Source organism: Amblyomma americanum, chromosome 1, assembly GCF_052857255.1.
Source record: "Amblyomma americanum isolate KBUSLIRL-KWMA chromosome 1, ASM5285725v1, whole genome shotgun sequence".
Taxonomy (NCBI): domain Eukaryota; kingdom Metazoa; phylum Arthropoda; class Arachnida; order Ixodida; family Ixodidae; genus Amblyomma; species Amblyomma americanum.
Genome location: NC_135497.1, coordinates 139,467,435 through 139,488,010, shown reverse-complemented (window position 1 = coordinate 139,488,010; position 20,576 = coordinate 139,467,435). Strand labels below are relative to the sequence as shown.

Sequence of the window (20,576 nt, the reverse complement as noted above, 5' to 3'; positions counted from 1 at the left end):
ACATCATTCCATCTCTTTCGGTGCCATACAGTAAAAAATAAATTCGCAGATGATAGCAATGACTATCACTGTGAAAAATTTGTATCATTAAGGAATATCAGTATGCGTAAAAGGCATTTGAAATTGCTGTTAGTATTTTTAAAGTGGGCGAAAACATTTGCGTGCAGTATTATAGGTTTCAAGAAACACAGAGCTAAAAATGATCGAAGGTCATGGGTAAGGCCGTGCTTCATGCTTGGCAGCTGCCGTTTGCCGCTGCTGAGACCGAGAGTAATGGCTATCCACGACAGCCTTCAGTGCAAATAATTTCACACCGACCACCCATTCCCCTTCCCTAAACCCTATTGCTAATAAATAATAATAATAAGCAGAACTCAAAAAAATAAAACTTCTGACTTTGACAGAGTGCACATTCATTTTTGCACTGTTTGTGTACGCTGCATATATGGTGTTCAGAATATACATTTGGTTTGAGATCTATTATGAATTAGTTCTCCAAACTCATTGAATGGCGAATGAAGTTCGAAACTAATGACATTACACGTTCCTGTGCAGCAGCCAATTAATGACATTACATGCTAATAACATTTAATTTGTATGACATTAAATTTGCTAGCGTGACAGAGTTATTACATGGGTGTTTGGGCGGGACTGTGTTGGCAGTCTGAATTATCAGGATTTTCGAATTAACGAGGTTTTGCTCAGTCAGGTTTCTAAGTTCTTGTAAGGAGTAGCGCCAATAAAGCAGATTTCTTATGCCTCTCCATTTTCGTTCACTAATATGAAATACTGCGTCCACTCCTGACCTAAGAACCTTGCCTGGACAGCTGGCTTGATAAAGCCTGGCAACATATTTCAAGCTGTCATCAGTACAAGCATGATTTTGATGTGAAACCTGAACAACAAACAGCTATACCATTCTTGGCAGCAATGGAGTTACAAGAAAAAAGGAACAAAAGTTTCTCAGCCCTTGATCTAAGAAGCTCTAGAGAATCGGGAACCATTCCAATGACTGCAGAATTCTGGGCAAATCAGAGTTCATTTCTGCTTTTGGTAACACACCTTCTTACAATAGTCAAGCCCTCATGCTAAATCAAATAAATTATATCTATGCTGAGCTTACCAGCTGATGTGGTGAAGCATTGCTATTGCAACTAAAACCACATAACCTTGCATTATCTATTGAGTCTTTGTAGTCAAGTTGATTGTTGAAATGGGTCAAGCACATAGTCATGCCACTTCATTGGCAGTGTGAATGCATGCTAGACGTTGTGCTGCATGATTCAGGTTATTACATTTTGCCAAATTTTCCTCTCGGGACTTTGCCATCAGGAATAACTAACCTAAGGAACATCCTAATCAGGAATAATCTAAGGTATAGTGACGACAAAGTCTAAATAAAAGTGATAAAAATCGTTAGCGTTACAACATAGCAGGAAGCCAAAAAAAGTAGTAACTAGACTAATAAGATCACTTGACAAACACAGCCCATGATGTTCCTGCAAAATCAATCTACTGTGCACACAAACACCCTGTCATAAAAATATGTAGGGCCCTCGACACACTTTTTGCATTGCCACCATGGCTTCACTGTGTACAGTCGTGTTGTTTCTCTTTTATGTTGCCATGCAGAACCTTCAGTATCTTTGCTGCAGCACAAATGACTCTGCGCCTTATTTACAAACTCATTTTACAATGAAGCAGGCCTGGAGATGTGGTTTATAAGCAGTATTGCCCACATGCTGAGAATGCTATGACCCAGCTGTTCAGCAGGCATTTGCGGTGGGGTACAAGCAGAAACTCACAACCATGGCATGGGAGTGGCATATATGTGTGCATTGTATGTTTGTTTATGAACAGAGTACTAGTTTTGATTATTTCACAAAAGAAGTCAATGCTTCCGGGAAACCATTTTTAATCATGACATATCTGATGAGGTCTATAGTTACGTTATTTCTACTACAATGTGGAAAACTGGCACTCAACCCACTTCAGTGAAAAAAAAAAAGAAAACCTCATTTCAAAAGCTTAGCAAATTTACAAAATTTTACATTATATACATGCAAACATTTCTCCTATTTCAGGAATGAAATCGCTCAGAGTTTCATGTTATAATCATCCAAATACACAAATACAATCTGGAAAAAAGTTTGGCAAGAAACTATTTCACAAAGCATGGATATAAAATACAAAATAAGTAACTGCACCGTTTCCAAGCCTCTTAAATCAAAAGGCTGGCAAATGGCATGTTAGTACAAAATTTTATAGTTTGAAGAAGCTTCATTGAAGCCATTTGAATCCTATTCATCATACTTGAGAAAAACTGGTTGTAGCAAAGCCTGGAACAATGTTAGTTACCTGAATTGGTAACAGAGTGATGCTTCTAAGCATCCACAGGACCATGGGCAATTACCACACAGATGGCAGTTGTGGGAAGGAGCTATCTCTGTTAGGATGTGAGGCAGTTTTAGTATAGTGTATGCACGCTTACGTACACTAAATGCATGCAGTTTGCAGAATGTTTCGTTGTTTGTCACATCTGCTCTTTTAGCTCTGCACATGCAAATGAGGACACAATGATAGATGGATGGATGGATGGAAGGTAGGAGCATCTCCTTTGAAACGGGGTGGTGGTAGTTTCCACCATGCTCGGCTTTTATTTTCTTTATCTTTGTTTAGCTATGCTGTAAAATAGATTCGCCATTTTCATTAAATGCGTTTTCCTACTCCTCTAGCCTTATATCACCTCTGCTTTTGAGCCACCAATCTTCTAACCGCTAACGTCCACCGCAGATTTATTTACATGACCATTGTTATCCCTAAACCCTAGGGCCTCAGGAAGAGTGACTATGCCTGCATCAACATCCAGATGGATACCATCACATTTGAGTATGAGGTGTTCAATCGTTTCTACATATTTACCACACATAGCAAATGTTCATCTTCTTCGTTAAATTTCTTTTGGTAGCTACGCGTCCTAAGACACCCTGACCTAACTTCAAAGAGTACGGCACAGCCTATTGAGTTATCATAGAATGCTTCCTTCCTGATCTGCCTTTTCCGGTATCGATATAGTTCTACACTATGTTTCTTTTCCATTGAATTAATCAAATTTTTATGCTCCGCATTTTTAGCCTGTCGTTTAATGCTCTTTCCTTCTCCATTTTCAAGTCTCGCATACTTACTGGTTAGCTTCCTAGTTCTCTTCCGCCCCTGTGAGTCAACGCTCTTTGTGTACAAGTATTCAAATACCTTAGCTTCCCACCTGTTATCGTCCAATTTCCTCAAGCGTTCTTCATATAGTATTTTACTCCGAGCTTCCCGTGCTTCGAAAGATGCCCCGCCCATATCCCCCTGCACTGCCTCATTTGTGGTTTTGCCGCAAGCACCTAGTGCTAATCCTCCAACAGGTCTCTGATTTACATCTAATCTCGTCTGAACTTCTGCCCTTAAGCACAGAACCACATTTCTGAAAGTAAGCCTCGGCACCATTATTCCTTTCCAAATATCTCTCAGTACTTCATATTTGTTGTATCCCCATAATGCTCTATGTTTCACTATACCAGCATCGTTCTGCCCTTTTGCCATTATAGACTGCTTGCACTTTTCTGTGCGTACCTGCCCTTCGTCTACCCATACTCCAAGATATTTGTATTCGGCCACTCTGGGTATTTCATGGCCAAATAACTCCAACCTAGTGGCACCATCTGGTGTTCAGAACAGAAACCATTTTTGTCAAACCACGATCAGGCTCGAGTAGCAGCGGCGGCACGTGCTTTGTATGGCCTGCGCGCTGGGGGTGTTTCCTGTCTGCCTCCGCAGCATGATCGTGGCACTGCGACCCTACCGCTCCTCAGCCGGCGGACTGGACGCTTGCATGTGAAATGCTGCGGCGCGTGGGTGCTTTCGCTCGCTGACCGCGCTTCTGAAGCACTGCAAACTATTTTCAATCTATTTAGGCTAGTATATACTCAATCCGCAGGCCTGCACATGCCTTGCGTATTGATGTATTCGAGTTGCATATTGTTTGTTTATGAGCAAAGGTGATGTGAATTTGTACCGTATCGTAATATTCTGCCGCATGTCTCAACTATACCCCATTTTATGGTCGCAACAGATCATGATCACTATTCACAAAGGGTGTACACTGCCCGCTCAACTAGTAATTGAAGCTAGCTGGCAGAGATGCAACCATGAACAGGACTCAAACAAGAGAATTAGCTCTGTTACCATAGTTATATTGGCTTAGAGACTTTGAGATGAAACAAATACGCCTTCCCAAGTGTTATAACTTCGCCTGCATTTGAGCAGCCTTAGTTTAAAACTAACCATTTATTTCACTGTACTTAAACTTAACTCCTAGGAATGCACTCCTACTTAATTCCAACTTATATTACTATTTAATCTACTTCCATCTGGTTTTGGGAACAGCATCAAAAAAACCTCAATAAACTATTTGCATTACAGAAAAAGACAATAACGCACGTAGCTGGAATCAGTTTCACAGCCCACACCCGTCCTTTCTTTCTTGAACATAAAATTATGTTATTTAACACTGTGCACGAATATCCATGTCCAACATTCTCAAACAAAAATTCTGAATATTAGAAAATGGTAAGGTACTAATTTATGGAAATATTGAAGGTAAGGAAATATTGGAGGCACTGTTTAACACATTTCGAGAAAGTACGGAAATAAAGACTGTTGTTGTATAGTGTCATCAGCATTTAGAAAGAAAATGTTAACAATCGGTATCGCATTTAGGTAATCGCCGATTTAACCGAATAGGCTTAAGATGGACTGCAAACTGAATATACGAGGAGGAGAAAGAAAATTCAAGTTGTTGTATAGACTGTTGCATAGTTTCATCATAATTTAGAAAAAAAAAATGTTAACAATTGGTATCGCGTTTAGGTAATCGCCGATTTAACCGAATAGGCTTAAAACGGACTGCAAACTGAATATACGAGGAGGAGAAAGAAAATTCAAGTTCTGTTAAATCCTTGGTGGTTTATAGCATACACCTACGTACATTTCACGTGCCGGTCTCACCTACGCAGCATATGAAACTTGAATTGATTGCTTCCTACCGCCTTCATTGTTAACAGCTTCTGACGCCGCATAAATTTTGAGAAAAGTCGTACATGTGATACAGCTGGAGAGGAACGTAGAATTTCGCCATGATGAGTGCCCATCCACCAATTATCGCGTGCTTACATCCACTTGATCCACCATGAACCACCATCTGCAGTAACCTTTCATTGAGAATGTGCATCAAGTGATAACAGTGCGAAATAAATCTACGAGAGTGCAAATCGTGGGTTTAACCAATTTATCCCTGCAATATCTACACTGTACCCGTTTTCTTTTCTGAAACTTGAATGTGATTGAATGTGACATCACTGACCTGACATCATCAGCCTATGGAAATCACCCGCTTTAAGAAATTATTTACGGGCCGGTCTGCTGCACCATATACGGTATGTAGCGAAATTAGTGTTTTGCTTCGGCATCCGTCGGTAATATCTGAAGGTATCGACGCTACATACTGTTTTGGAAAGGTGATATACGTATATGATTCAATATATGAGCCCAAGATTTCTACTGATTTGAGTGAACAACCACCTATATTCTTGCGTGCGTACTTCCAGAGCCTGTTTACTTTGGCTGAAACCATCACCTGTGGTTAGCCACTACTGAGCATGCGCGACAAGTGATTGCCACGGGCACAAAATTGATCACAGTATAAATCGTGCATTGATCTCCGCAATACCTACCCTATAGTCGTTTTGATTCCTGAAATGAGAGGGTGACTTATTGGTATTTTTTAACAGCCTGCGCTATTTGAACAATTATCCTCTGATAGTTCTATCTCCATAACGTACATGCCCGTGTTGTTCCTCTGCTTGTGATTTTTTTTTCCCCGAGGTGCTGATTGTTGTTAATCAGCGTTCGGAAGTGCGAAACCGGGTGCGCGCCACCAGCCGCCAAAGACGCGAGCGGCCCGCGAACGGTAGGGTCACCACGCCCCTAGCGGCAGCGGAGAGCGCGACTCGCATAGACGAGCCCCCATTGTCCACGCGCCCAGTGCGGAGGCCGTACGGAAGAGAGCGCGCTCCGCTCCGTAGTCAAACTGATGCTCCTGTTAAGCCTGGTAGCTGCAGAATCGCCACTGAAAATAAAAATAAAGCATATTTACTGCTCATACGTATTGTTATGGGCGAGATAAGGCGAAGTGGAAGGCCAATGTTCCATTTACAGCCCATGAATGTACTGAAAAATGCCATACCAATGACGAATTCACACCGAAGCGAGGGGTCCTGTTTCGAAGCGCGCTGTCATGTTGGAAACAATATTTTAGCGTACACAAGCGACACGTGATGAATTCAGTAAATAGTGTACGTAATGCAAGCATACGTTAAGGCTGGATTTGAAATAGTGTTTGGCGCAAGTGCACTACAAAGCACACTATTTTCAGCGTACGCTATCCTTTTGCGTATGTCTGCATATGCTATACTAAAACTGCCTGCTGTTTGTTAAGGTCAGATTGCAATATGGGTGCAGCAAAATAATCAAAGTGCAACAAATGTAAAATAACAGCAATTCCATAACAAGACAGAATTATACAAAACAACAGGTATGACTTCTTTTAAGGCTTATTGGCTAGCTTTCAATACCACAAAGAAGTGCCATCATCAAGCTGCTGAAGCAAGCAGGCCAAAGAATGAGTGCTGTTACAGCAAGGAAGGGGTCGGACAAAATCCAAATGCAAGGCAGCCGGAAAGTGCAGAGCCAACATATATATTCTGCAAGCTCTTCAAAGACGCATTGTAAACACCAATGTATGATGACGGATTAAGAAAGTAAAAGACCCATGTGAGGGGTGTGTTTCATTCTGACCCAGGCAAAACGCATACTTCAGGTGAGTACTGTTAGTTATATCTTTTATTTAGTTCCATACATGCTAGGAAGTCTTTGAGAAGAGTCCTGAATGGATAACAAGTCAAATAAAAAAATAACAGCCTGGAAGGATTTGCATATTGCCTATTCTTGACATGAAGGTGCACTTCTCATCTCTCAGTACATTGCAGCCCTGTCAGCCTTTTAATGCAGAATAGTAAGCAACAAATCTCCTACCAGAAAGTAAGAGGTTCAGGAAGGAAAGAACAATCTGACAGGTGCATGCAAGCAAGCTAATCTGACCTTCTGTTAGGCGCAAGGTCACGCAGCTTTGGAAAGTCCACAAATTCAGTTCCATAATATACTATGGCCATGAGAGTCAGGACAGTCATTGTCACCCAAAACAAAAAGTACATGAAGGTCTCCATAGAGTACACTGCAAAACAGAAGAAGGCAGGTTGACACAGATTTACAAGCACATTCAGTACAGTGTTAAAAATACATTGGCCTAGCAATGCCTTCAATAACAGTGTGTAGGTTGCCAAGAAAAGCACAACTAAGCTTTTCGTTTTGAAGGTGCAAGGAACGAAATCTGGCAACACACAATACTACTAGAATGCAGAAAAAGTGCACTGGCCTAGAGTAACAGATAAATGTTTTTCTGCATATTTTATGTAGCATTGCCAAGTGAATTGCAGAGAACGTCAACATATCATTCACACATCCATGCATTTTTAACAGTTTAGTACAGTAAACCTTCATAATAGCAAATTTACTTTATTCCAGTTATTGCTATATCTGAAATTGATTGTGGCCCTGGTCTATGAGCATATATCTTAGACTGCATTATTCAAAGTGCAGCAGTGAATTCTGCTTAAAAGAAAGAGCAAACAGCCAGAACATAGGGGCCTAATGTGGAGGAGCACATATGGTAATCCTTTCTTTGCTTCTTATCATTTGGATAAGCAAAACTTAACTGAAGGTCATGGTGATAAGGGGGGAAGAAGGGATCGAAGGTAAAATTTACTATTTTTTTACTTGGAGCAATGAAGTTCGGCTTGAAATAGCATCAAACAGTCAGATATAAAGTTTCACAATGGTATCTTAAGTAGGTTTGGTTTTATCATTGTTTATATGCTGTTCACATGTTGCTTGCTCGTGGAAAGCCAAGCATGACAACAAAACGACCTATGTGTTTGTAAGTGCTTTTAATGTGTGCTAAGAAGTTCGGTGTAACACAAGACTCTCAGTTTGTTTTTTTAAATTTCTCTGCTCTTTTTTTTAAAGGAAACATTATGCACCTTCTCTCTATGTTTAGAACGTATCATGTTCTAATTAACGTGTAATAAAAACATGGAAGCCAAAACGGTAAATCTGAGACACTCTCGATACAAACCACATTACAGCAATCACAACAAAACAAACGGGATAAAAATCCATGCTATGCTTTTCACGAACACGGTGATAAGCTGAAAACAAACTTTCGAGAAAACAAGCCTGAAAGTTCTAAACTCTGCATGTAAATGCTGACAAATATATTTCTTTGGAGCACTTAAGACTGTTTTAGGGTGAAATATTTCAGTACAACACAGAAAGAGTGTTGTAGGTGCCAAAAAATATTGTTTTCAAAAATATTCGCGATTTTCACAATCTGATTCCCACGTCCCCACCAGCTACTGTGACCTATGTGGAAGACTCCTTTAAGGAAACTTGGCAGGACCTGCTAAATCTGTTTAATTTAATAAAAAAAATTCAGCTCACCAGAAGTGTGCAAAATATCAGGTTGTATAAGGGCATACAAGTTTTCAGCACAGTACTTTGTTAGAATTTCTTAGCACCTGTTTGGGAAGTAACATATTTTAGAGTTCTGCTTCGCTTTCTTGCACTGGCTTCTTATTCGTTTGACGATGTACTGAAAATGAGGTGCATATTTGCAACTTAATGTGCTTGCTCCTCCACTTCCCATAGTTTGTATATTCTGGTGGCATTATTGCAACAAGTCGTCTGGGAATGACCATGTCAGCTAAGTGCTTTCTATTTGACACTTTTTCACACTGGATCAAGGCTTAAAGGTCATGGGGGAGCTTTAAAGAGGGAGTCAGGCCCCTTTTTGGCCCCAGTGACCAGGAAGTTAGTACTGTGTTTACCTGCATAATTTGCACCACGCATAATTTATGCACCCCTAACTTTTTAAAGACTCAAAAAAAAAATTTACTTGTATATTTTGCGCTTTCTGCTACACCAGACTACACGCCTGTGCATGGGTGCATGCACGACAGGCTTGGGAAAATTGTCGCAGCTGTGTCGCCGTGTGCGGTTGTGAAAGGTATGAGTGGCGAGGGCATGAATTGTGCCCAGTTTCCTCGGCTCACTCACGCTGGCGGTCGCTTTCCCGGAAGAAGAGTTGTGCGCGCCCAAATCCGAAACTACTAAACCGTTTGCTGTTTCGTTTGCCGCTAATCAGGTGGGCCGCAAGAGAGGATTATCGCATTATCTCCTTTGCCTTCCACTGCATGGGCTTCGCAATTGTATTGTTGTGCGTTAACTGCTTTGAGCAGCGCATGCGCCGTCATGCCATCCTGCTGAGAACTACATAACATGGGGCAGGGCAGGAGGGTGTATGCGTCTTACATTTAGAGTCAACTTTTCTTTTTGGCCAGCGAGGGGTGCGAGATGGGGGGGAGGTGTCTACGTATAGGCAGCAATATACAGTATATATTGCATGTTGCATAATTTACACACCCCCTTTATGAAGCCTTCATTTAAAGAAAAAAGTGCACAAATTACGCAAGTAAATGCAGTATATATACTCCTGAAGTTTTCTTTAAGGCATCAGGAAACCCTTCTGCCAGATAAAAAAGGAAAAGATAGTATTTACAGATGAACTTGTGCTGAAAGCTTGCAATCACTTGAAACAAAAGCAAAACAAAACAGAAGCGAAGAATGATCACTACAAAAAGTCTTGTAATTTTGCCACATTAATCCCTCCCCACCACCCCCAGCTGCTTTTGTTACATACCTGAAGAGCTGAACAGGCACAAAAAGCAACAAGCTATTGCCAGCAACAGGAAGCCTGGAAGCTGTAAAGAAAACAATATTAATGAAACCTTAACATTCTTCAAGGTGAATTACCCAGCAGTATGCAATTCAAGGTCCATTTTTAATGTAGGGGGCTACGGACATGTAAGCAAAGGGCTGATGGCTCTGCTTATTCCTGGCTATAATCAGCATAACAATTTTAATCCGCTGGCCTTCTATAGAAAAGCTAGCTTTCTGCTGACAGTAAACAAAATAATGCAAGACCTGGGGCAAAAAGATTTGATGGCCTTTGCTGCACACATGAGAACATATTTTAAGGCTTCCAGTGGGCAACAATTTGTTTCCATCTTTTCACTCATCTTTTCAACACCAAAGAACAATGTACAAATCAGTTTTTTGAAAAGTATCTGAATAGATTTAATATCTCTTAAAGGGACCATGACATGGTATTTAATGAGGTTACGAAAAGCACACAAGCGATCGGTATTCGGCCACTCATCACCACATTGCAAAAGTTTTTAAGTAGCTTCATTAACACTGAAGATATCGGCAATTAAAAATCATGCTCCTCCTCGCTTCCCTCAGCTTATACACACCGACGTGCCAGAAAAAAAAGAAATAAAGAAAACAGGTCGGGACTGCAACTCTCTGTGCCCCATCTAGCCTCATCCCACTCATGCCACATCGGCACGCTTGATGACAAGGCTCGCCCAGATTGCCCGCTGACATCACCGGGGCATGGGCTGCTAAAAATGCATGGTGAGGTGTCGCCCCATTCGGTTGCGAACTAGTGTGAGCAGCAATTTTTTTTAATTATTTGTAAATTATAGGATCCATGCAGAGGTTTTAAATTTGACCGAGTACTCACAACCCACCTCTACAGATCTGCTGTACTAAAATATTACAAAAAACATTTAACCTTCTTTAACCCTTTAAACCTTCTTAGCCATAGAAATCCAAGTGCACATGCACAAGTCATCACTCTTGGATTAAATACATTCAGTAGCTCAGCTAATTTTGAACAAAGTGAAATGAAAGTGAAATGGCAGCCAAGGAAATGCTGTACGGCATAGTAGACAAGGAGGGCCTGAAAAGAGAGAAAGCTGAAGCTTTGCAGTCAGTCAGCTAAACAGCCAAATGCACATACCACCCAGTACTTCTTTTCCCTGCGGACTGTGAGTGGGCACGAAAGGGCTGCGCCTTCACCTTCCTGGACCCTGTAGTTTCCTAGGAAAAGGTCAATGGCATCCTGCATTGCAGAACACCTCACATTAATGTAACATTTGTCGCACATGAGAGCTCCCCCCCACCCCCTCCGCCCCCCCCCAAAAAAACAGCCAACGTGCAAACAAGAGTCACAACTTGCCTGCCTGAAGCCATCGTTGAAATTGTTCTTGATGTAGCGAACAGCTGAGTTGTAGCCATCCCTCAGCGCTCCAAGGATGGTCCGCTTTCCAGTCCTTAAAAGGAAAGTAGTAAGTAACATAAGTACATCGTACAATCCTTAAAGAGCAACTGAAGAGGTTTTGGAATTCGATGAGTTTAATGGAGCCTAATGTGCGAAACTTACAGATAAAGTATGTGAAATCTTTTTGCGCTAGCATTTGCAATGGTGACGTAATCGCCGAATAAAGGAAAGTCAGTGTTCATGCTTTTCTGCAGTGCACAGCGACGGGCAGAGGCTGCAATGATGATGTCACATGCAGCGGCGCTAAGTTTCCAGCGGATAAACGGTTGTTTCAAGGAAGCAAATGAATGCTATCGAAGCAGAAGCTCACGAAGCATTGTTTGTCTGCATCGGATGATGCACGGCAGCATGCAGGCGAGGGTAGCGGTCATCTGAAATTTCGGCAACAATGACGTCACCACGAGTTTCCGCGCACTGATCCAACACTGTGAGGAGAAGCCTGAACATTGTCGCGGTTGTTATCGGTGATTACGTCACTATTTTAAATGCTAGAGCAAAACTACTTTGCATGCTTTGCCTAGAAGCTTCTTACACTCAAATTACTGAATAATCTCGAAATGTCAAAAAACCTTTTCACCTTCCCTTTAACTGCCACAGCAAAAACTTAGCTACCACGAATGTGTTTACAGCAGACTATAAATATGGTCAATAAATGCTGATGGCAAAATGCAGCTATGGGAGCCCCAGAACTTTATAAAAAAACTTCGTCAACACAATAATTCCAATTTTTCATGGACGCACTCCACTGAACTATTTCAATAGTGTTGAAAATATACACATATTATAATTTGTGATTAATACACTATTTGCTGCTTGGCACTTACCTTCTGATGCATGCTACTGATTTCTGTGCATGTTGTAGCTTTGATACTATAGCACAATTTTAGTAAAACTGAGTACAAGCACTGCTCACTCTGACACAGGTCATTCATTGATTTTTGAATCTGCACATAGCATTCTCACAGCATAAATTCTGAGCCAATAATGCTAGCACTTTGTTGACACCACAGAAGACTTACCTAGTATAATCTGTCTTGAGGGCACCAGTGCCTGCATACTGGATGCTGCAGAAATCACCGTTGTCTGCCCAGACTGCAGAAATGAATGAAGACCAGTACAGCTTCAAAAAAAGATTTACCACAAGTATATTTCAAAACCAGGCAAATTATTTTCATTACCATTCTTGTAGAGGGTCTCAAAAACCGGATGCTGTTTTATGGTCTCTCCTGGCATAAGAATACCAGTCCTCTAAAAAAAAAAAAAAGAAAAGGAGAATGTTTACTGACATACATCTTGCAGCCAATGAAAAGAGTGAATGGTTAATTTTGTAACAGAATAACAGATTATTCAGCAGTCATGAAAACTATAGCACCTTCACATATGTCAGCTATACATCTAATTAAATGGGTAACTTATGCAACTGCAAAGGTATTACAGTCAAACTCCACTACAACGAATGCCACGACAGCGAAATTTCCGCCATAACGAAGCATTTCCAATTCCCCGTCAGCATACCATACAAGGCAATGCAATTATTTTCCCCCACAATGAACAATTTTCAGAGCGAGGTTCCGCTTCAATGAAACTTTTCCGAGTAAGCGGCCGATTTTTTTTTTTTTTTTGCATGTCCACACATGACGTACCTCGTTAGTTAGGTTTCACCAAGCACGGCTGCCGAAGACAGTTTGCACTATCAATAGCGCAGCTAACATTCCGTGGAGAATCGAATTAATGTGCAGTTATGTACACATAAAGATGCGGTGCGGCAAACGAGTGCCTGCGAACCGCGGTCGTCGGTGCAAGGCGGCTTTCGACTTTTTCGCTCGCTTCGCTGACGAAGGCATAACGAAAATGAGTTATACAGCATTCATTTCAGTGTGAAGCAATCGTGTCAACGGAAATCAGTGAAAATGTTAAACATTACATGATAATCAGTGGCTACTTCCAGAGCGCTTTTTCCGAGGCTTCTCTGCGGAGCATGTTAGGCGTTAGGCTTAGCGACACCAAGCAAGCGGCACACAAGGATCCGCTGTTGCCCGGAGCGCCGGTGGGCGGCATGTCGTTGCAAGAAGCCTGGCGCCAGCTAGGCCACTCGTGTCTTACTTTTGCGCCACAGGCGAGCATCGTGATAACGTTTTGTAGTGAAAGCTACACTGGGCTGAAAAAATGAAAACGAAAATTGGTTTTTGGGGAAAGGAATTGGCACAGCAGCTCTGCGCAGGCACTGTAACCATGGCAACCAGCTGCGCCGAGTCATAGGTGTTTGCCGCGTGCCGTCGCATCGCCAGTCTCCGTGCAGCGCCATGCGTGACGTCATCACTTAGCTATGCGCCTCACTGTGCATGCGCTATGCTCTTATATATGCTATGCTCTTATATAAGCCGCAGAGCGGCCGCTTGCCTTTGGAGAAGGCACAATGGAAGAAGAAGACGCGACTGGTGGAAGGTGGAGACGATTGGCGAGACATTCTTCACGTACCTCGGGCGTCTCCGACACACGCTTAGCTCCCTGCGCTTCATTCTTATGTAGACGGGAGGCCTCACACCAAGCAATGACTTTGGGGTCGGTAGAAGCAGCTTCCCGTAGGCTCTGAAGGTGCCGCTTGCTATACACGCAGCCACCAACCGCGTCGTCTTTTTCTATTGGGCCATCTCCCAAGACGAGGGGCCACGCCATGGTGGAGGATACGGCGTGGCCACTAAGAGTGTAGCGCATACACCTTTCCTTTCCTCAAAATCATAAGCGTTTAGAACATTGTCAACGCCAAAGCCAATGAACACAATGAATGCTGACAGCTTTCACTTTGTATATTCTGGATTAACTGAGCTAATCCACATTCATTTTTCTTTTTCGTCTGGTGCACTCCGGCACTGACCGAATACAGCCACTGTGTGTCGGTGGTTCTTGGCGGATGTCACTATGCCGGTATGTTCGTACCACATGTTGCAAAACGTAAAATGTCTTCGAAGGATCGGAGCAACTGCATTTTTCGCACGTTGTCTAAAGGATTGATTTCGACGAGCATGTGACCGCGCTACTCAACGTGCAGTGACGCGGGCGCACGCACGCACAGTCCATGCTGAAATGCCCCCAGGCAGCGCGGTGTAAATACGGGTTCTCGCATGATGAAAGCAAGGGTGCTTTTAAAACGTGTTCGGAAAAAAATATTAGTTTCACTAGTAAATGTAGCAAACGTTTATTACGCAATTCCGAGATTTTCGGAGTGGCAAGAAAATTGCCACGGTGCCGATTTCAAAACGGCGCAAGACCCAAAGATCCGGAGTACCCGGGTTCGAACCCGACCGCGGTGGCTGAGTTTCGATGGAGGCGAAACACAAAGGTGCCCCTGTGCTGTGCGATGTCAGTGCACGTTAAAGATCCCCAGGTGGTCGAAACTATTCCAGAGTGTTCCACTAAGACACCCCTTCCTTCCTTTCTTCTCTCAGCCCCTCCTTTATCCCTTCCCTTGTGGCACCATTCAGGTGTCTGCCGAGATGCGAGACAGATATTGCGCCATTTCCTTTTCCCAAAAACCAATTTTCATTTTTCAAGACCAAAATTCACAAATTTTTGTCATATAAACGTTGCTCATGAACTATCCGGTCTAATCTGTCAATGTTGTGGCCCGATTTCACGACAACGAAGCTTCCACTTCAACTTAAGTTTTCACAGGTCCCATGAATTTCGTTGAAGCGGGATTCGACTGTGCTTACTACAGTAATACTACTCTATCAGCAGTAGTGCTTGAAGACTCTAAGGCCAACACATTGAGGTTGAAGGCCACACAGCCTACAGTGGAACTGCTACACACTGTCAAAGAAGAATTGTAGCAGACCATAAACATAGTCTCTTGACGTCACGATGTGATGTGGCCAACATTACTGGTGACATGCACTGGCATGGGCAATTCTTGGAACACAGCATTGCTGGGAACATTCTTGCAGTTGCTCAGTCAGTTCAGTCTACTATTTTCATGCCTTGGTGAATAGCCCTACACTTCATGACCACTTCTGACTGTGCTATAAGCAAGTTCCAAAGACGTTAAGCTACACCATGCCAGAGTACATAAACAATATGAGACAAAAAACGAGTATAGTTGGTTAGTCTATACAGATTCAAAATGACGATGAAAAAGTGCACAGTCATGGAACACGAGACGAGGATACGCAACACACGGTACAACATAAAACAAGCTGCTAAATTGCAATTATCTCATAGACAGTCTCTCCATGCATTCCACGCATGTAGCAATGAGTAAACAATAACATGCATGATTGGATAGATTCTGTGTTTCACGTCACATCTGGCTTTGGTAATGACTGACTTCCTTCTACTTTCAGTATCAAAAGCATCAATTATTAAGGTTATAATGGTGCCAAGCTTCAACTTCCAATGCAAAATTTTACTTTTAACACACTCCCTTTCTGGGAATATTTGTTACTAGGAAACAAAAATTATTTTTTACATAATTCAAAATTTCATCGCAGTTGGCCTCACAGCAAAAGTACTCATTTACCCATATATGCCTAGCATTCTACATGTCGGACACCACTTCTTTGCACAGCGACTCTAAAAGTATAAGCTTGCACCCGCTAGCGTTAAGTTCAAGAGGGTCTGAAGTTTTCTGTGCAAAGGTTGTGTTGTGTGCGCGCAGAAAGATCTACCAGTCTTCTCTGGACACCATTTCTGAAATTCGACAACGTCAATTACACTGCAATTCTACAAGAAAAACAATTATTTTTGCACATTGTCGTAAGCAAACCACCACGCATGATGAAAATGTCATTTTAAAACCGAAGTAAAAAGTTTGAAGCTTTACCACATGTAACAGGTAGTGAATTTGCTAAGTATCCTACATTGTAGAGTGGCTCAAAAGTCAGTGTTGCAAAAAATAATTCCACCAATAAAAGAATGACTGAACTGTGAAGTGAAATAAAGATTTTATATCGAAAAATATTTTAATTTCTTCTAATTTCTGAAGTTCCAGCATATATAGATAAAAAAAAAGAGCAATTGAAGGTATGTACAAGCTTACCTGAAGCTGCTGCTCTAAGCTACGCCTTGCAAGGAGAGACTGCACAACATTGGTTCGGTCCAAACAGTCAATACAGTTGGTGCGGAACACCCCAGTTTGAAGACAGGGCACTGAGCCATCATAAAGCATCATGAAGTACCTGTAATCAATTTATTTATATCAGAGATGGCTTTCATAACATTTAGACATTTAAAAAACGTAAAAAAAATTAGACAACGCTTATGCTTCTCGGTAATGTGATTTTTTTTAGTGCACCTGCTGCGGTACTTGAACAGCATATGGAACACGCAGTGCCAAAAGGAGGCGGTTATGGGTTTCAGCTTGGGCAGCATGCACAGTGATCCACCGCCACTGAGCCTCGCCTCGGGCAAATGAACGGCAGTGCGCTACTCTGGCGCCATCTCTTAGTGGGTCAATGCGGTGCAGGCTGCCACTGTACCCTCCTCCTCCGTTTTCTTCATTGCACTCTCTTCGCTTTCACTGTGTTCTCATCTTTTGCTGCGCTCCGCATTCACTCTGCCAGTTACACCGAGGCAGATGGCGAGGAATGCCTCCCAACCCACAAACAGGAGCTTAAAAGCTGCGCTCTAAAAGAGCTGCAGAACAAAAAGAACTGCTGCCTTTTAAGTTTCAAACTTACCCGAATGCATCTTGGTCTTGGGCTATCCTATCCATAAGTATGGAGAGGCGATCCCACTGCATCTTTCGGCACTCATGGTGGAAGTCAAAAGCCTCATACCTACCAATAAACTGGGAGTTAGCACAGGTCAATGGGGCCAAGATTTGGTCTGTAACAACTATGACATTATCAACACTAATGCTTGTTGCTCCACAATTCTCATGCCATGTCATGCAGGTTTTCATGTCCAAAAGCTGTGCGTAGGCTGTGAGGGATGCTGCAGCGGAGAGATCTGGATTACTTTTGATGACCTGGATTTCTTTAACGTACACTGACATCACACAGCAAACTGGCATTTTTGCATTTTGCTTCAATCGAAATGTGGTCACTGCAGCCAGGATTCAATCCCCCGCCCTTGGGATGAGTAGCCTAACACCATAGCAACACATACCGTGGTGGGACGATCAATTCTCAAAGTGTGCACACATTCACAGAGTATGATTGCAAACACAAGATTAAAAAAAAAGGCATACCTTTACTCCACATGACAGCTCTATTAATCATGCAACTTCAATAACATACTGACTTTATCACACACATACAGCCCCATGTGCCAAAGCTAACACACTTTCACAGTCACTGGCCATATTTCACAATGTTTGTGCGATAGCTATAGTCCTCCCGCTAATGAAAGAAAAACAAGCTTTAGCTCATTAGCAAGATATAAATGTACTTAGATTTCAACCGTATGCACTGTTAACACCAATAATGGTTGGTACAATTGGAGTGAGCAAAAAACGTAGTGCATAAAATGATACTGTTGTTTGGCTTACCTGCTTGGAGGATGTGTCTGGGGAAAACTACTACTGTACTAAAAAATAGGACTGCTTCTTTAGCATTTATATGAAATAAAAAACTATTTTTGGCTCCAATGGATAGTTATTTGGAACTACGGCACAAAAAAAAATAGACCAAAAATGACTGGAGGCTAATGAGCCCCTAATATGCGTAATTTTTGTCATTATTGGTCTTTTTTAGAGCGCCGGTTCTAAGTAACTATCAACTGGAGCCAAAAACCACTCTCGACGTACAGAGATAAACATTTCATTTAAATGCTGCACAAGCAGCCCTCTTTTTGGTGCCGTAATTTTTTCCCAAACGCATCTTGCAAGCAGGGAAGTCGAAAAATAGTGTTTCATGCACCATGTTTCTTGTTCACTCCACTCGTACCAACAGTTATTGCTATTAACAATGCATATGGCTGAAACGTAAATATATTTATTTTCCTAATAAGCTAAAACTTGTTTTTCTATCATGAGCAAGAGGACTACACTGATCACGCAAACATTGTCAAAAATGGCCAGTGGCTGCGCAAGCGTAGGACCCCATCCTTAAGCTAAGTTTAATTGAAAATACTTTCCTATCTAAAGAGAAAAAAAATTTTTTTTTGATGTGCTTTGTAGAAGCTGAGTTATCTGTAGTCAAAATTTGAATTCTCGCATCTTTGCGCCTTTCTCTCTCCTATCGTCACTTTTTTCATGCTGAAATGTCGGCGCTTCTCCACTGGCCCCACCCACTCGGTCCCTCTGCCAGCTGCAGACGCATGAGGGAGGAGGAGGGGGGAACGGATCTTCCGGCAGCAGCCATGTCAGAGAGAAGCGTCACGGTGAACCAATGACAGCCCTCTGCTGCTGACGTAACGACCACTGCACGACGCGTTGCGCGCGTATTCGGGCAAAAGCTCAGCACCACAGGTCGCCGCGAGGCGAGAAAACGTGAATTTTAAAAAATATATCGTAAATGATTGGTTAATTTTTGAGGTCCTGTATGTAGCATGAACACTCGGGCGGCCTGTACTCTACATAATGCCAGCGTATTATAGGCAACCTGAAGCACTCTTTTCAGGCACCCTTAAAGCGCAAACAGCAGCTTAAGTCAAACTATGCAGTGAACCTTCACCCACATTCATGACCACCACACATTTTTTTTCCTCTGCTAAAAAAAACTAGTCCATTGATAAAACATTTTTTGATACCTAAACAAAAAAATTGCAAAAATTTTTATGCCTCTTGACTTGTTTAATGGAGTAAAACATTAAAATGATTTAATTTACTAGTGTGATCTCTTAGTGGACTAATACAGAACTCCGTGGGTCATGAGCTGTTGTCAACTGCCAGAAGAATGTGCTGCCAACACATTGTTACGTCACCTACTTTAGCTGCCTTACCCTGGTAAAGAGTATTTACATTTAGCATGCCTTACTGAAACAAAATGTCTCGTGGCTAGCTTACCTGGGCCAACAAATTATTACTGCCAAACGAAACAAGATGGCATCGCATGTCCATGCACTGCTACCCTCATTTACAGTGGAATTTTATTACTTTCAGGTGAAGCGAATATAGACATTTAGTTTAATATAGTTACCCTTTTGTTTAAGCAGCTTTGTTTAGAACAGTGGTCATTCACGTTTCTTCCATTTAGAATGCAAAAATCTACTATACAGCGATGTAAAAATAACATCTATGTATGGGGGTTTCAGTTTAAAAGGTTTAAATGCAGGTTAGAATGACGTCTTATATGTTGCACACATAATGCAGATAAAGAGGACTGAATTAAATTAAAAACAAGAATGAAATAACACCGAGAGCTGTTTTTCTAAGCTCACTTGATCTTGGGGTTGTTGGCAAGGTTCACAACCTCTTGCAGTTGCCTTCCCAGTGCCTTTTCTGGACCCTTCTGGTCAATCTAAAGTGAAAAAGACAAAGGAGGAGAAAATACAAAGAAACAATAGCTTAAAAGGCCATGACCCACAATAAACAAGAGAGAAGGCAAAGATAGAGGACAGACACATCGTGCACTATGCATTTAGCACTGCCACATAATCTAGCTTAAGGTTATGTCAAGCTCATTTGTAGGACATAATCACTATTCAAAAACAAAACAATCAACAATATCAAGCTTTCTGTGCTCATTAAGGGATCACTACACTGTGAACGGTCGAGAACAAATAACACGTTCAAAACCAGAACAGTGTCTCTAGTTAAAAGTGGTGTCCACGTGACTTTATTGTGTTAGGCCCTCATTCCATTTGTGCTTTCAAGAAGTTGAGAAGACAAACAGTTATCCAAGTAGGACCTGTTTTACCAACGTGGCTTATACAAGCTGCAACAAACGTTCTGTATACCACAATAACTGTCCTGCCACCTAGAAGTGAGTGGAGCTTTCACACTTACCAGACTAATAATTACTTGGCTCCCATATGTATAAATCTGATTGTCGAAGTGCTTCTGGAATGCTTCAAGCTGGAAAGCACAAAAGCAGAGTTTGCATCCCATTACAATATCTCGGTCTGCACACAAAATTACAAAAGATGAAAACTCTCACATGGTTGAGGCCAGAACTCAAGGCTGGCGCAGGCTTGTATCGCAGGTTTGGCAACTGTGTCCAAAACAATGGAATTGAACCACGGGTCTGAAAACATTTAGAAAAACCATCAAAGCAAAACTGAGTGAAAT

General features: G+C 41.9%; 1 protein-coding gene across 2 annotated transcripts in view; it reads right to left on the bottom strand.

Annotated features, from left to right (window-relative positions):
• Positions 1-6,927: 6,927 nt before the first annotated feature.
• The window catches only part of Sac1 (phosphatidylinositol-3-phosphatase SAC1), a 35,960-nt gene continuing 22,311 nt past the window's right edge, over positions 6,928-20,576 (bottom strand). For both annotated transcript variants that reach the window (XM_077647023.1, XM_077647022.1), the window contains exons 9-19: positions 20,446-20,532; positions 20,295-20,363; positions 19,727-19,806; positions 17,083-17,181; positions 16,443-16,581; positions 12,586-12,655; positions 12,427-12,499; positions 11,306-11,399; positions 11,087-11,188; positions 9,920-9,980; positions 6,928-7,336 (exon numbers count right to left, since the gene is read on the bottom strand). In XM_077647023.1, coding sequence (XP_077503149.1) covers positions 7,194-7,336; positions 9,920-9,980; positions 11,087-11,188; positions 11,306-11,399; positions 12,427-12,499; positions 12,586-12,655; positions 16,443-16,581; positions 17,083-17,181; positions 19,727-19,806; positions 20,295-20,363; positions 20,446-20,532 — 1,017 coding nt within the window. In that variant the 3' untranslated portion in view covers positions 6,928-7,193. The remainder of the gene's footprint in view (positions 7,337-9,919; positions 9,981-11,086; positions 11,189-11,305; positions 11,400-12,426; positions 12,500-12,585; positions 12,656-16,442; positions 16,582-17,082; positions 17,182-19,726; positions 19,807-20,294; positions 20,364-20,445; positions 20,533-20,576) is intronic.